The sequence below is a fragment of the Macaca mulatta genome, chromosome 11 (assembly GCF_049350105.2).
Source record: "Macaca mulatta isolate MMU2019108-1 chromosome 11, T2T-MMU8v2.0, whole genome shotgun sequence".
In the NCBI taxonomy this organism is placed as follows: Eukaryota; Metazoa; Chordata; class Mammalia; order Primates; family Cercopithecidae; genus Macaca; species Macaca mulatta.
In genome coordinates this window covers 22,869,394-22,886,588 of record NC_133416.1, presented here as the reverse complement: position 1 = coordinate 22,886,588, position 17,195 = coordinate 22,869,394, and the positions used below count along the sequence as shown (strand labels likewise).

General features: G+C 38.3%; 1 protein-coding gene across 2 annotated transcripts in view; it reads right to left on the bottom strand.

Annotated features, from left to right (window-relative positions):
* Positions 1-13,683, bottom strand: part of PDE3A (phosphodiesterase 3A) — a 312,000-nt gene extending 298,317 nt beyond the window's left edge. The window contains exon 1 of one of the 2 annotated variants that reach the window (XM_015151241.3): positions 11,954-13,683. In XM_015151241.3, coding sequence (XP_015006727.2) covers positions 11,954-12,913 — 960 coding nt within the window. In that variant the 5' untranslated portion in view covers positions 12,914-13,683. The remainder of the gene's footprint in view (positions 1-11,953) is intronic. The other variant, XM_077953145.1, reaches the window with a different exon arrangement.
* Positions 13,684-17,195: the final 3,512 nt, after the last annotated feature.

The following is a 17,195-nucleotide window of genomic DNA, read 5'->3' as shown; positions in this document are numbered from 1 at the left end:
ATAAGAATAATTATCAACAGGGGAGAAGTTAGAACAAAAGAAGAATCTGGTCATACTGAAATGCTTACAATGTAGCAAATATTCAGTGTAAAATGGAGAAAGTTCTGAGATTTTTAAATAAAAAACTTGCTGACATTTTTAATCAATTCTGGTCATATAAGAGGTAAAAGTTCACATAAGATTGCTATTAGCATACATGTATAAGTGAAAATGATAAATGTGCTAAAAAGTTAAAGAATAAGAATCAATGTCTTGGAAACTAATGAATGTCAGGAGAGTTCGTGAATAGCATTAGGATCTCTTACACAGACCATCATCCCCTGAGTGGTTTTGGTCTAATGACAGATCTTGAGGCAATGCACGACTGGATTTCCCACCCAGCTTCCAAGAGTGTCTTTCTCAGTGTCTTCTCCTCTTTTCAAAGCATATAGGGTTCTAGTTTTTATGTGAACTAATATTATGTCCTCAAAAGACCATAAAATATTTTTTGAAAGCTGAGGAATTATTCTTATGATTTTGATCTAGTCTTCTTTCTGCACAAACAAAAATACTACCATTCGTTTTTGGCACTCATTTTTATGGTGGTTTTCACATCTGAATGTCACTTTATTTTTTAGATAACTTATTTAATCGGTGTTTAGTTATATATATATCCAACATTCCCAATCTAATTCTCACACTTTTTATTAGGACTAGTTAATTGCTTAAGGAAGTTCCACCAAAAACACTTAAAAGCTCTAGCTGTAGTTCTGTAAAGGGGTTAAGATGAGTAAATCTAATTGTTATTTAAGTAAAAAGGAATGACGAGAAGTGGACAAAATGAGGCTATTGCCTTAATAACTATGCTGTAATTTAGATCCTACTTATCTAGCAAAAAAAAACTCCAATTATAGGAAAAACAATCCCTAGGAATAAAAACAGACACGATTCAAGATGATACACACAGCTCCTTGTCTCAGAATGCAAACAAATGATTTTGCTTCTAAAATGTTTTACAAAATTTAAACTCACAAATAGCTTCATTATATTTTATTTCAGTTTAATTTATAATGAATGTCTCAGTAATATATTTTTTCAAATAAAAACCATATTGAGATTTTTAAAAATAGTATATTCAAAAAACTCTCAAACTCTGGAAGCTGTCAGTGATAGCAAACTCTAAAAAGTCTGCCTGTGAGAACACTTGACATCTACAGATAAAAAGAAACTTGAAACCATGAGGTTGGAAACCACTTTTTCCCTAAACATTGTATTCCTAGTTCATCTAATGTCATGATCATCTTCCTAACATACTCAAAAGATATGTCTCTGATTTCAGTGAGAGGATATGAAAATATTGTACCTTCTCTCAGTATTAAAACTACAGCAACAAAACATTCTTATCTGACTTAAATTGTTCTATTTTCACAAGTCAAGTTCTATTAAAAACTAGGTGGACCAAAGAAAAATACTGAAAAGCTAAATTTATTATTCCATAAAACCCTATAAGCTTCTGATTTTTCAGTTCAACTTGACTCTGAAATTAGGCTACCAAATTTCTAGATCATTCCACATGATGGAACTAGCACTGCGGTTGGATGACATTTTTAAAAAGTCAATTTCACAATGTCATCTCTGGAAGCAACCATCTCAAACTTTGTTTTGTAATTGATCACAATTAAAAGCTAAAGAGATGGCATTTGCCTTACATGAGACTTTTCACAAAACACAGCTATTCAGTAAGGACCTCCAACAAGAATGCAGACCACTGGAGTGTAAAAAAGGTTAGCACCTGTCGAAGGTTAGCACCTGCCGAAGAGCACCTGTCAGACCCCTGTGGGATTGAATGGAAGAAAATAAAGACAGAGTTTGTTCTCTCTCAACGTATTAGTTGAATGTGAAATACACTTGATATTTTATTTTTCTAAAAGATGAACCCTAATTTCAGAAATCTTTCAAAGTTTTATAGTACAATGATCTTGGTGGTAGCTTTGGTTATTTTCAGTTGAGAGTGAACTAAAAATAGTTATCTAGGACTCATGCTGAACATGGGATTTCCTACCAGTAAGGGCACAGCCCCTTACGTAACATATGCAAGAAAATATTTTTTTAAGTAACCAAAATGTAAACGTCATGTTAAAAATGAAAATGTATAGGTTTGTTGATAGTCTATTTCTTCTCTTCTTTCCACAGAAATTTCCTTAAATCAATTAAGTCACCACCTCAATCTCAGGAGAATGGGGAGATAAATATTTCAAGTTAAAAGTCTCTTATAGGCCGGGCGCGGTGGCTCAAGCCTGTAATCCCAGCACTTTGGGAGGCCGAGATGGGCGGATCACGAGGTCAGGAGATCGAGACCAGCCTGGCTAACACGGTGAAACCCCGTCTCTACCAAAAAATACAAAAAAAAAACTAGCCGGGCGAGGTGGCGGGCGCCTGTAGTCCCAGCTACTCGGGAGGCTGAGGCAGAAGAATGGCGTAGACCCGGGAGGCGGAGCTTGCAGTGAGCTGAGATCCGGCCACTGCACTCCAGCCTGGGTGACAGAGCAAGACTCCGTCTCAAAAAAAAAAAAAAAAAAAAAAGTCTCTTACTTCTTTTTCATCCATTTTTCCTACCATCCAGCCAGCACTTACAATAAGCAAGACACTGGGCCAGAATTTTCTAAATGAAATGCTGATGGTTGAGAAAAGGAAGCTACAAAAATTTGATTCCTTTTATAATAAAAATTGTCTTAATCTGAATCTGACTTCCTTAGTTCCTGAGACTAGAAAGCAAATTCTCAATACAGCATAAGCGGTTCAGCAGGCTCTCTCTCTTCCAGACTTCCTGAGGGACTGCTGCTGAGGCTGGACCCCGAAATAATAACTCCCAAACAAGGGGATGTTTCATACCACGAGGACAAACACTGCTTGCTAAGGAGCATTTCTGAAGTGGATCTCTAAAATACGATAAAAAATAAAAACTCTTTCATTTATTTGTGTCCATGCCAGCTTAAAAATGGGCTAAGGATGCTGATTCCACATAGCAGTATAGCAGTTGCCACAAAATTAAACATTCCCCACTGAATAATATCTCTATGACTTCAAACTTCCATTAGGTCTCTTTAAGTGGTTTATACCTGGAGAGAAGGAAACACTTGCCACAGACATAGCATAAATATTCAGTTATTTAAACTTACTTCACAAGATGGAAAATTTTTACTAAAATCCTATTAAACCAAAACCACAAGATTCTTGCATAAACTTATTTCAATATTCTAACAAGGTACTGGGAGAGACAGAATGGCATTCCTTAAAATTTGAAACACATTCTGAGGGAGAATAATCTATTAGGTAAAAAGAAAATGAAATAAAAATAAAATGTGTATGTAGATAGAGATGGAGAACAGAAAAAGACTGACCAAAAAAAAAAAAAAAAAAAAAAAAAGGGTACCGGAACATCCTCTATATTAATTTAAATCAACTTCAAAATTGACCAGAGCTAACAGTAACTAGTTACATTCAAGTATAAACTCTTTCAAGCAACAGATGTGTGTTACAATGACATTTCATTCTTCAGCTAGCTTCTTCAAGAAGTCTAAATTAAGTCAACTTTACCAGAAGTGAGCCAGTGTCCACATTATTTCATTTTATCCAAATGTGCTTCTTTGTATACCATGATTCTATTGCCTTTTGATCTTTTTAGAATTCCTAGTAAGTGAAAATCTATGTACCTATGATAAAAATCTATCTATACTTAATCTGCGTGTAAAAATAAATAATATACCTTGTCCCAAGCACTGAGAGTATCACACACAGATATAAACATTATACACAAAATAAATGTCTTTTAAAAAGTTAATCTATTAAAGTAAAATGCCATATATAATTTTCTCTTTATTTCTTGATGTAGCTTTGGAATTATGGCTACTGTTAATGAATTCATAGAGTCAGGAAAGGTGATGGAGAGGACATGACATTAAACATTTCCACACTTTTTCATCTGAAATCAGTTTGAAATTGCAAACCAGAGAGAACTCAGAAAATGGCTCCAAAAGTCACCTAATCTCAATTCCTAGTTTAAAACTTCCATGCTATCAAAATCTCCAATCCACTCTATACACAAAATGAACCATTTTCATTATGTTTCCATGAAAGTGGTATTTATATAAGCAATACTGAAAAGTCATCAGCCCTTTACAGACACTGTTACAATTTTCATCCATTAAAGCGACCAGCAGGTTTGTGACTTTTAGTTTCCTAAATTACAAAGATAATGACCTGCACTACAAACATAAGCACTTTCATTTCTAAAGAGACATTAGATAACCCAATTATAGACTAATCATCATGAACATGTGTTGTGTTTACAGTGTATCCATAAGCAATGCCCGTTACATACCAAACTCCTAAAGGCAAATTCATAATTAACTGGAAATATTGATACTGTGTTATAAATCAGGTTAACATAAATGTCTTTTATTAAGGAACTCTGCTAAATCTCCCTCTCCAACGAAAATAATCATATTTTAAAATAAACGCAATAATGAGAAATGAAGAAAAAAGGGGAGATAGACTTGGCAACTATTAGAGTGGTCCAAAACTGAGCTATCAAGATTACAGATATAATTGCAAAGACTGTACATTGTTATTAAATCTACAAAGATTTTTCATTATAACTGAAGAGGTGACATCAGTATCTCAAATATTACAAATCTTTAAAAATACAGAGCTGCACTGCCCAATATGGCAGCCATTAGCCCCCTGTGTCTATTTAATACTTGAAATGGGGCTAGGCCAAACTGAAATGTGCTTTAAGTGTAAAACACACACAAGATATTTAGACTCACAAAGAAAGAGAGTGCAAAATATTTCTTTTTTTTTAATACTGATTACATCTTGACATGCTACGCTGGGTTAAATAAAGCATATTATTATAATTCATTTCACCCATTTCTTGGGTGTGTATGGCCTCTAGAAAATGTAAAATCAAATGTATGGCTTGTGTTGCATCTCTATTGGACAGTGCTTATCTATAATGTTTATAGGACTGTTTTCATCAAAGCCACTGGGTGACACTGTTTCTTCACTAAATTGATACAACCAAAGCAATTTTCTGCCAGAGGAAAACCACACACACACACACACAAATCATAAATGCACATACAGGTACACACACGCACATGTACATACACACACCTCAGCAAACAACATGTGCCCCTTATAATCAGTCATCTTCTCAGGATGAAAGAACATGAGTACCCTTAAAGTAATGTTATTACTATTGCTAGCAAGACTGGCTATCCTTGAAAGCTTTAATAATCATTCACAGATTCCTAAATAAGAAATGACAGCTCTAATCAGATAAAAACACAGACATTGCTTAGTTGGTGACTCTTCTCAAATAGCTTTCCATCTTCGAAATGGTAATGTTCTTCATGACCTCCTCTGATATTATACCCTATTTACTTATATTTTAATGAAATTCTAAGGAAACACTGCAAAATAACAGGTGAAAAAATTACCAGCTGTTTTTGCTAATGGAGAAATGCCTTACCGATTTGCAGATTATGTTTTGCCTGCAATTTTGAAATCCTGAACATACAAAAATCAACGTATTGAAAATCTAAAATAAAACTATTCAATATTTCAGCCACTGCTAAATACTTTTGTTTGATAAGACTCCACAAAGTTAGACTTTTCAGCACAACTGATATTTATTTATGCGACAAAGTCAAGAATAATTCATTCCAGAGGCTACCTGGTATTATCTGATTACCAGAAAATTCATTGTAAGGGCTGAACAAGTTTTGTGTTATTTACACATCTGACACTCAATCTGATGACTCAATCTTATAATACTGAATGAGAATTTAGAGTTGGCTCCATGTGAAAAATGACAAATAATACCAAGGCTTAAAGTTACCAGCCTGACTCCTTTCCTACTCTGTTTCCCCAGTAGCATAGTCAAGTCAAAGAGGAAATGGACAAAAGCCATCTTGCCTTGGGCTATCTTCACACATTTAGCTAACTCTCAGTTTCCTTCTCTCTAAAATCAGAATAATTCTCGTCTACTAATTACAGCCTTTTCAGAATTAAGCATTTAAAATATCAGTGCAACCAGCTGTTTACAGTCATAAACTAACTCGACATTAATACAATCAGTGCACTACTTTGAAGTGTAACATGTCCTAAATCTAACAATATTTTACCTTTGTTTCAGAGCAGACTGTAGAGGTACACCAAACTAATTTCCATTTTCCAAAATATTCTCCATGTCTTCAAAATGTAAAGTTGCTTAAAATCTAAACCATTGATGTTTAACCATGTATGTGTTGAGGACCTTCTGAAAACCTATGACACTAAGACTTTTTGCTCGTAAGAATGAACAAATGAAGTTTTGCATATAATTTCAGAGCAGAGGTGAATGAATCCTGGAGCCAGGTTAAAAACCTGCTCTAAGTTATTATATGCATTTCTCCATTATCTAAGATTTCACTGTGACTTCCCTTTTTCTTATGTTCATGTCTCATTACTCTCACTAGGCTGTAAACTTTGGAGAGACAATGCTGTGCCACATCTCTCTGTGTATTATTTGTATCATTTTTAGCACGAGGACTAATGCACAGATAAAATGTGTTGATTTGAGACCTGGTAGGTTGATTGATCAAAGGCCTTCATGGATAATGGGTAACATTAGCTACAGGTAGGATCTTCTTTTAAAACACTGGTATACATTCACAATGAACAGGTATGGCCAACTAATATTTTTTACAATTGTTATACAACACATCTTCCTCTAAACTACAACTCAAGCGCATCTGTTAGACTTTTTTTCAGTAATGAAATCTGTATATTTTATATCAATAACAGCACAAACATACATTCGCAGTTCAGAGTTAAAACAATTCCACAGTAGCCTTACTAAAAAAAAAAAAAAAATCCTTTAATAAAAAAATACTATCGTGAAACTATATATAGGTAATTACCAAAAGGATTCAAGTTTCTATATAAAGGAATTATCTTCATTTGAACACTAATGGAACACATCTTTAGGTACAAGAATAGGAGACTGGACTTTCTGAGGGTCTTTAGAATTATTTCACAGAGGTTCATTAAACACATGAATGCAGAATATAAGCATACAATTTTTTAATCTCAATTTGAGGGGGTTTTTTTAGAAGACATAAACACCACACAGAAATGGAGCAGGAAGACTCCAATGAAGAGGAGACACATGGCAGCCAAGTAAACAATTCACCATAAACCTGTAGGGTTATGCATCACTTCCGGGAGCATAAGACATTTCGCCATCAGCCAATGCAAAAGCATGATACAATAGCTGCATTGATTATCTTCACACATCCAGGACAGTACAACTCACAACAATAACTCTTTCTCAAAAATACAACTCCCATCCTAATCCCAAAATAAACTGTTTCTTTTGATAGATAAAATAACACACGTTTTCAACGAAGTCGACATTGACTCTACTGGGCTGACTGACACAAACCGTATTAATGGAAAAATCTCAAAATATATAGGCATACTTCTAATTTTGAGGTTTATAAACATCCTACCTTGACAGAATGAGAACTTGCTTAGAACAGAAGTAAAATTGAATTTGTAAAGCCTTTATTCAACTAGCACTCTGAAGAGATTATTTCTCAGAGCTGAATTTCCTAATAGACTACAACAAATTCACAAAAATGTCACTGCAGATAGAATGTTTTTTCATGCCAGTGTCACTCACCCTTGCCTGCCTGCACCCCCTCCCCCAAGGCTTTTCAAAATGTATTTCATACACAGAGTCACTGTTCTGGTTGTTTATTTAATTAACATGACAGCCCAGCATACACAGCATTTCTTTCAGTTCTACAGTTTTAACTTTTTACACTTTCGACTCAATGCAGAAAGAGTAAAATTACTGTGTTCACTCCTTCCAGCCTCTGTAAATTTATATAGATTCACTGACTATTTATGTCACTTAAAAAAGTTTTTCAGTATGCTTTAAATATCTGTATTCACAAAGTAAAATCACAATTTTTGTCCCCCACACACAAAAAAAATCTTTTCCTTCACCTTTCCCGAGGGATAAGGAAATCTTGTTTTCCCTTTTCAGTATTTTGAGAAATTAACATTAATTAATTTTAATTCTGTCACCAAGTCAAAAGTAATCAGCATTGCTCGTTGAATCACCACAAACTGAGTAACACTACTGAAATGCAGAAGTTACAATTTAATTAAAAGTCCATGATTATTTCTGAAACTTACTCAATTTGAGCAATATGTTTATATTGAAAGGCATTTAGGAATTTAAACAATGTATTCTACATTTTGAGAATAAGCAAGTTTTTTTGTCAACGAATAACAATGCCTCCCATCCAGTGCCTACCATCAAACACCATACCCATTTCTCCTATTTTTGCTTTGCTGTTGTTTGCTTTCTCTCCTAAAAGTATGTTTCTCACATCAGTGATGAAAAACTTGACTCTTCTTTTAATAACTAAGATCAAAATGGATGATGTTGTATCCATCACAAAAAATGTCATCATTAAGCGGTACAGACGCATTAATGTAACAGTCATATGCCTTTGTGTTTATCTGAAACCACAGGTAAAAATATAAAATTTTTCTTAATAGGTAACTAAAATAAAATTGCATTGGTTTGAAATCTTTCAGAAGTGAATGTGTAAGGTGGTCTCAGTAATTAGAGAGGAATGAGCAGCCAATTATAATTCTTTATTTATAAAGAGAATGGAGAGACACCCCTTCAAATACAATTTCCAAAAGCAAAAAATTGCAAAATTAAAATTTTACAATGAAAAATAACATACTAATCATGCGTAATATCTAACAGTCCAAGAAAGTCTAGGTACCTCTGTATATTCCCATGTTTAGGGCCGAGGGCACAGTGGTACTTTGAGAGAGACATATCTGCTCCGGGATGCGAACGTCCACTTAGAAAAGATGCACCCACCTTAACAGACACTTGCCTTCTTAACACGGGCAACCAAAAAAGTAGTTTGACACACTCATCTACAAAATCAGCCTCAGTATTGTAGACACTGGGTTGGCAGGGCTAAACTAAAAGCCAAACAAACTTTATAGTTCTTTAAGCTTTAAAGAACTATAAACTTTGTTCTTTCCTGAGAATAAAGATATTCCCACTTGCATTCACAGACACCAGGGCTATAGATTTATGGTTCTTGAAAGGAAAAAAGGGAGGGAGAGAGAAAAATGTATCTGTCAGTTGGTTTCTCTTATGAGAATTTTATCATATATTCTCTTTGTACTTTTAGAACTGAGGGTCACTGAAGAGGGATAGTTCATAAGTTAACTAGCCACTGCCATTCATACAGAGAAGAAAATGATGAAATTCTCTCACCGGTAAGCCTCACAATGAGCAAAGTGCAAATAAATTCTCAAGAGGACTCTGACAGACTGTGCTTTTAAGTTCTTAAATGACTATTTAAAGTTCACTTGTTGCCTATGAGAATTGTCTTGAGTTGAAAGTAAACATTCCTTCAGAAAAAAGACAGATGATATTCAGGGGAGTGTTATATACTTATTTTATAATTATTTTGATGTTTGACTTCACAAAGTATGCAAATGACAGTGGTACACTTTGCACCCTTAATCAGAAGTTTGTTTCCTTATGATAAAACAGATAAGCCATTTACTATGTAAGCTCCTGAACTTTTCACACAGTAAGGTTAACGTATATGAGATACTGTCCTATCTTATAAAATAGTACACTGTGTTAGTTTCCACCCACTCCCCACAATTATGCTCAGCAACAACTTTTAATGGGTCATATATATAAAAACTAGCCTTCAGTGACACGCACACACTCACCCATGCCCTCATTAAAACTTCAAGTATCTCAATTTCTGCTAAATGTATTCTTGTTTTTCCATCAAGCGTAAGACATAAAGTTTCTCACTTTAGAATAATCTTCATTAACACAGCCTTTAAAAAAAATAGTGACCAAAGAAAATTACAGAAGTAGATTGCAATTACATTTTCCAACAGCATTAATCAGCAAAACATTAAATATGCAATGCTTACTTTGATAACTGCAGATAATTCAAATTCTCCATTTATCAATTTAAACCAGAGAAAACCAATAAAAATTTGTGGGTTAATGAACGCCACTGGTTAATTTACCTAACCACCTTCTTATCTTCTATCCACCCTTAATTTCTTAACTTATAAATGTTAATATAAAATTAAAAAATATTCCACAGGGTGAATGATACCAATTTGGAATCAAGTTGCGATTAAATCCCAGATTTTCCTTAGACATTATGGTTGTGAAGTTTGCAATAGTCACATCATATTGCCCTATAAGTTAATGAATAGTGTATTCTGAACATACTTAAAGCTGTGATATTTTCGTTTAAAAGACATTCTGTTCTATAACTGTGAAAAGAAATCAAAATGGTTAGTTTACCCTCAAATAGATAACTTACTTTACTGTAACAATTTCCAAATTTTTACCAAAACTAAGTATCAGTCAGTGGCCTGCTTTCTCCTCCACTCTTAGAGTAAGCTTAAACACAAGAAGCATTTGTTTTATCTAAACGAAAAGCAAATAACTACATTTGTTTTAAAATAAACAGACTATGATGCTGTCATCTACTCTGTTAAATAATGTCAAACAGCCATAGGTCTGTGTAATCAACTCCATTTCAGAAACAAACTAGCCACCCACACCATATGGTGACTGCTATTTCTTAGAAATACCCAAATGATTATCCACAGAATAACCTTAAAAGAAAAAGCTTACTTTATCTTAGGATATTCTCTTGCTCCCTAAAGTTGTCCTAATAGTACCATAGGTAGGCATTAATTTAAAGGGAAAAGTGTAAATTTCCACTTGCTGTGTCTAACCAGCTCCTCCTCCCCATCAAGTGTCAAATCCACTTCAGACAGAGGTGAACAAATCTGCTTCAACTAGAGAAGCATATACTTCAGTATGCTTTTTTAGACACAGTATGCATTTAAAATTGGGATTTGTTTTTTTATCCCCTTTAGAGCAACTGTTCTATACTTTTAAGTCATTTAATGATAATAAGGAGACTCATCCCCAAAAGTGACTAAAGTTTTATTTACAACTTTATAATCCCAGGTTCCTCCTCCTCCCACGTTGTAGGAAGATATACATCTCCAGCAATCTTAGAAATGGCCTCCCAAATTAGTATTTCCTGTAAAATCTACATAAATCCATTTGAATTTACAAATATCCACTTAAGTATGCACATACTAAAGGAACTGTTTTGTTTTTAGTTGACACTAAAGCGCAGTTGACAATTTTGAACAATTCCAAAGTTCAGACATATTATTCCCCAAGTTGAAGTTTGTGATACAAAACACACTAGCATGGAATAATGCATGCCCCTAAATTATATTTAAAAACAAACTGGGTACTATCAGCTGCAGCCTCTCCAAAGAAAACTCACTGCAAAACCAGAAAATGTGTATCAATTCCTCACCTTCAAGCATAGCTTGCTTTGCTCTGGAATCCTTTTACTGGTTTTCATAAATGTTTAGTATCATTTCATTAAAAAGACATTTTACTTTTTAAAAAGTAGAAATCTAGTGAAATCTGTGTGTTAAAAAAATCACTCATTGCTAAAAGAGTAAACTTAATTCTAAAATTTCTGCTAAGGAAGGAAAGCGTAAGAGTACCGAAAAGAGTAGGCAAGCCATACACCAGGTGTAGCAGATCTAAAAAGTTGGCCCAGCTGTGGAAGACCCTACACATGCCATCTAGTTTTGTTACTCAATCGTGTTTCAGTTGTTCCCGTTATAAAACTATTGTGTGAAAGGGGGGGGGGGACCTGCTAGTTTCTTATTAATTCTGAAGTTAGACCACTTTTCTAGGCTATCTTCCCTTTAGTTGCCAGCGCTCGGATTCTCTCCACTCTGCGCCGGTTCCCAAGTGTTTCAAGTTTCCCCAAGAGCCGAGAGAGGAGTTGCCGGTGCTTACCTGTTCCCTCGGTATACAGGGCAGGGAGGTCCTCCGATGGGACTTGCTGCTGCAGCCGGACATCTCGGCGGACACGACAGAGCTGGACCGCCTCCTCCTCTTAAACACCGGGATATCTTCCTTGGTCCCAGCAATTAGCTGGGACCCCAAATGCTCCCTTGGAGCCGCCTCCGCGGACTGCGGCAAGATTTGTTCCACGTACCTGGCCAAGAGGATCCCCAGCACGCCGGCCAAGTACGCCAGGTAAGGTCTCCAGGCGACCTTGAACCTCTCTAAGGAAATGAGGGACACGGTCCTGACCGCGCTAGTCAAGGCGATCATGAGGACGCCCAGCCTCAGCCTCAGCACCAGCCATGTCGCGGCGGCCAAGCAGCTGAGCACCACCCCCGCGGCTGGGAGCGAGAGTAAGTGATCCTCCCCGACGCCCAGCCCAATCTGGACGAGCGCTTCCCCCCCACAGCAGGCGGCCAGCAGCGCGACAGCCAGAGGCAGGCGCACCCCGGCGCGCAGGAGGTACAAGCCCATCCAGAAGAAGGCACACAGGAGACTGAAGAGCAGCGCCGAGGGCTGCAGCCAGGGGCTAAGCCGCGCGCCGCCCCCAGGAGCACCTCCCCGAGGCCCCGGGAAGACGCCCCCTTCTGCTCCCGGGGCTGCTTCCTCCTCCTCCTCCGCAGCCGCCTCCTTACACTGCTCCAGGTCACAGCCGACCTCCCCGCGAACCAGCCTCACCAGCAGCGCCAGCAGAAAGGACAGGGAGCCCGCGCACAGCGCGGAGGAAAGTTTCCGAGAGCGCCGGAGCGGCTGCAGCACTAGGTCTCCCAAGCAGCCACGGCAGCCCGAGTCCCGCGGCGATGCGGGCTCCGCACGATGGTGGCAGTCCCGGCCCGCCGTGGGGGCTTGACTCACCCCACTGTGGACGGGCTTGTCCCTGACTCGTGCAGCGTCGCCGGGCACTGCCATGGTATGGGGTGCCCTCTTCACCGAATTCCCAGTGGCCCCCCGACGCCCCCGCCCCGACCCACACGCGCGCGCGCGCGTGCACACACACACACACACACACGCTCTTCCCAATTCCACCCTCGGAATCCTTCTCCCCAGGCCCACAATCCACCGAAAGTTTCAGCTTTTGAATAACTCCTGGAGAATGCTAGATGCTCCAATGAGACTTCTTCAAGTTAAAAGCTAGCACGCTCAAGTTGAAAGCAAGCACGGGCAGAAACGATCAGGATTCCCCTTTTCTCTCTTTGAATATCTTTTACAGATTATCTGTTCTACCCCCACCCCCGACTTATATCCTCCGGGGTCTCTTCCTACTTCAGGATTTCACAAATTGCCCAATGCATCCCGCGCACAGGAGCCGCTGACGCTGGAGGAGTCTGGGGCGCGGGGCGGGCTCCGGGCCATTCCGAGGCGCGGCTCGGCGCTGCGCTGCAGCGCGCCGGCCCGCGGCAGATGGAGGTCTCCCTTCTCTTCCTTCCTGCAGCTCTTTTTCTATCACTCTTTCTTTCTCCTCGGCCGATTCTCCCCGGCACGGCCGCAGGACGCGAATCGCCATTCCCTGGGGCAGAAAGCAAAGCCTCCCCCGCCTCTGTCAATCCAATTCATGGCAAAGGATGGAAAAAAAAAAAAGGAAAAGGGGCTGAGAAATAAAAAGTTGCTAAGTCCCGACGGAGAGAGAGCCAGACCGAGAGACTAGCGGCAGCCGCAGAAGGGAGGGAGGGAGAAGGAGCGAGCAAGAGAGGAAGGGAGGGTGAGAGGAAAGGGAGGGTGAGAAGGGAGAAGGAAATTTACTTTTTTTTTTTTCTCCCCACTTCTTTTTGATGCAAGGTTGGTGGCGATTTGCAGTTTTGCAAAGGGGAAACGAGTGGAGACGACTGCTTGAAATTGTATAAAACTGGCAACTGGAGTGATCGACAATTCCGCTTTCTTTCTTTAAGGCAACTCCCTAGGAAAGCTTTCTCAGCCGAGCTCCCGCCCCCTCCTCCGGAGGAGGCGCTACCCTCAGCTCGATTGCTCCTTTGCTGGGAAAGCTGCCGGTTCAACATACAGGCTGGAGCAGGGGCTGCTGAGGCTGATCCACCGCCCAGCCCACCGCAGCCCCGGGGTGTGGGGGGGGGGCGGGGCTGCGGCTGGTCCTGAGGCTGAACTCCCTAGGACGTTGGAGGGAAAAAAATAAAAAAAGATAGTGTTTGCCTACTTGGCAGATGAGAGCCAACATACTTTCTACTGTCCCTGAAAATGACAGCCACTTCTGTCTTATTCAAAGATGCTCCCAAGTCAGGTACAACAGCAGTCCAATTTCAGGTGACATTGTAATCCTTTGGTTGCTCCTGCTGGAAGGTCTGTTTTATGAGAACCCAAGCCTGGCCTGTTGGTTCAAATGATGGAAGAATCAGCCTTACCTAGACCACAATAATATAAAAAGAAAGGAAGGAGAGGCAGCAGTCATTTAAATCCAGTGTATGAGTATTACACAACAGTTTTTGACTGTGGAAGGTAAAATTACATTGAGATTTAGTGACCATATCCTCAAAACAGGTTAACAAAGTTTAGAAGCCCAGATAGTTCATCAAAAATTAAAGAAAAACCTCAAGGGAGAGGTGAGGATAGGTGGGTTAACACTAGGAGAGATCTTAGAAGACTGACTATGGCTGCAAAATACTACATCTTTGAGCAAAGCATATGAAAAAAATCAGGACCTTAGTTATTAATGAGTAAAGGTTCATGTACAGCAGCAATGTGATATTTGAGAAACTAAAAGAAAATTTTCAAGCTAACTTTTTTTTTTTTTGGCAGATTATGAAAAAGAATTCAGTATCTATTCAATGGGCTTAAACTCTATTGATGTTCCTTGGGATCTGGTTGTCTTTTTAAAACTAAAACAAGAATATGATACTCCACTTTTAACATGGCCATCTTAGATGTCATTTGCCCTCACTAATAATAATCTTAATCCAATTTTGTCTTAATTATCTTGACATTCCAGGTTAAAGTGTATTTACAGCCTAAAGCATTTAGATAATTGATTCAATATGCCACTGTATTTTGTGTGTAGACATGAAGCAATAAAAAAAGCCAAAAGGAGATCCTTAAGATAAAATTAATTTATGGGGACAGGGGGAGAAGATGGTTTAAGTTTTAAACAGCTTCATGGGAAGCAGCCTGCTCTAGTAGGAGGCAGATATTAATATTATGACATAAGTAGATATGAGAAACTGTAAAGGTACAGCTTCTCTCTGTCAGATGTCCAGAATTGTGCTACCACCCAGGAGTATGAGTTGGGCAGCTAGTCAATGGCAGTAGGCACCATCTGTTTAATAATTAAGGAAACAGGAGCAGCAATGTCTCTGCCAAAGACAAATGAGCCCCCTAGCATGCACACATACTTTCATGAGTTTCCTTTTTAGACATATGATTCATATGCCAGATCCTACCTGGGACACGTCGGAGTGAAAACCCTTGATTGGAAAATCGTTCATATCTGTTGGCATCAAAAATGACATATTAAAATAATAAACTGTAAAAGTCTGGCATATATCAAGGTTAAAAAGAAAAGCAGAGTAAGGGAAATTTTAGAATATTTCAATTTTATCTGTCCCCTACCCCCACAATTATCTCAGTTCTTTAGAAAATTTAATATAATAGTATCATAAAAACTGAACACTTAGGGTAGGGGAAGCAGACGTTTTTTAGAAGTTGTAACAGGAAAAAATGGCATTTGTTAATGGCAGCAAAACAAGAATATCCTAAATCCACGTGTTAAACAATAACATCCTAGAACTCTTCAATAAAATAAGGAGGAGATAATTTTTTTTTTTTTTTTTTTGAGACAGAGTCTCACTCAGTCGCCCAGGCTGAAGTGCAGTGGCGCGATCTCGGCTCACTGCAAGCTCCGCCTCCCAGGTTCACGCCATTCTCCTGCCTCAGCCACCCAAGTAGCTGGGACTACAGGCGCCCGACGCCACGCCCAGCTAATTTTTTGCATTTTTAGTAGAGACGGGATTTCACTGTTTTAGCCAGGATGGTCTCAATCTCTTGACCTCGTGATCCGCCCGCCTCGGCCTCCCAAAGTGCTGGGGTTACAGGCGTGAGCCACCGCGCCCGGCCGCCATCCAGGTTTCTTTAACAAATCATAATCAAAAAGTTATTTGTCCCATCGAAAGAAAAGAAGGTAGATTTTCCCCCCATACCATCCAGAACCCAGAGGCAAGTGAACAAAAACAACAAAATGCTAACGTTAGAGAGATGCAGAAACCTGCAGGACTATACTAACTGAAAGAAGCAACTAATAATGTACCTTTAACAGAGTACATTAAATGAAATAAGCTGCAATACATAAACTGGATAGGGAGCAATCACATATCAACACTGCCCATTTTCTACAGATCGTGGTGAGTCCTAGTTTAAGAAAGTGACAACACAGCTGAAGAATAAGGAAAACGTTGTACATGCAGAAAAATAGTAGAACATGGACATCAGAAATAAACATTTAAATTTTACTTGATAAATCTTACACTTAGCCAAATCTAGCAAACCTGTTTTTATAGTTTTTTGGGAAGAGGATCCAACCCATCACATTTGAGCTTTATTAAATATAGTTAAGCATCAGGGGATTCTATTGTAAAATTCAGTAAGTTTACATTCCGTAGTATGGGTTCAATCATTCTCTGCTACCTATCTGATTATTATATATTTATATCTAATAGGCAGCTAAAATATATGGTATCCAAAACAAAATTCTTAACTTACAATTCGCTTCCTCCCTATCCCCTATCCACCCAAAATATATTTTCTCAATATATATTTACATCCAGTAAATATATATTTACATCCCAGTAAAGAACATAACCATCTACCTAGTTGCTCAGGCCCCAGAAGAGGGAACTGCTCTTGATTCTTTCCTTTGTTTATCTTGCTTTACTTTTAGTCGATTAGGAAATCCACTGATCCTCTCTAAAATGTATTCTAAATTCATTTACTTTTCACCGTCCCTCTTATAATAACCTACCAAAGACCCATCATCTTCCTTGGCCAGGACAACTGCAGTAACTAACTGATCTTGCCCTACTTATAATTCATTTTCTATATAGCAGAGTAATACTTTAAAAATATAAATTGAATTATGTCCCTCCCCTATTTAAAATGATCCAAAGGCTACCCATTGTAGTTGCAGAATCCAGTCCTCATCACAGTCCTCATGACAGTTTTACAAGGACCTACATGATCTTTCCAAGTAATTCTC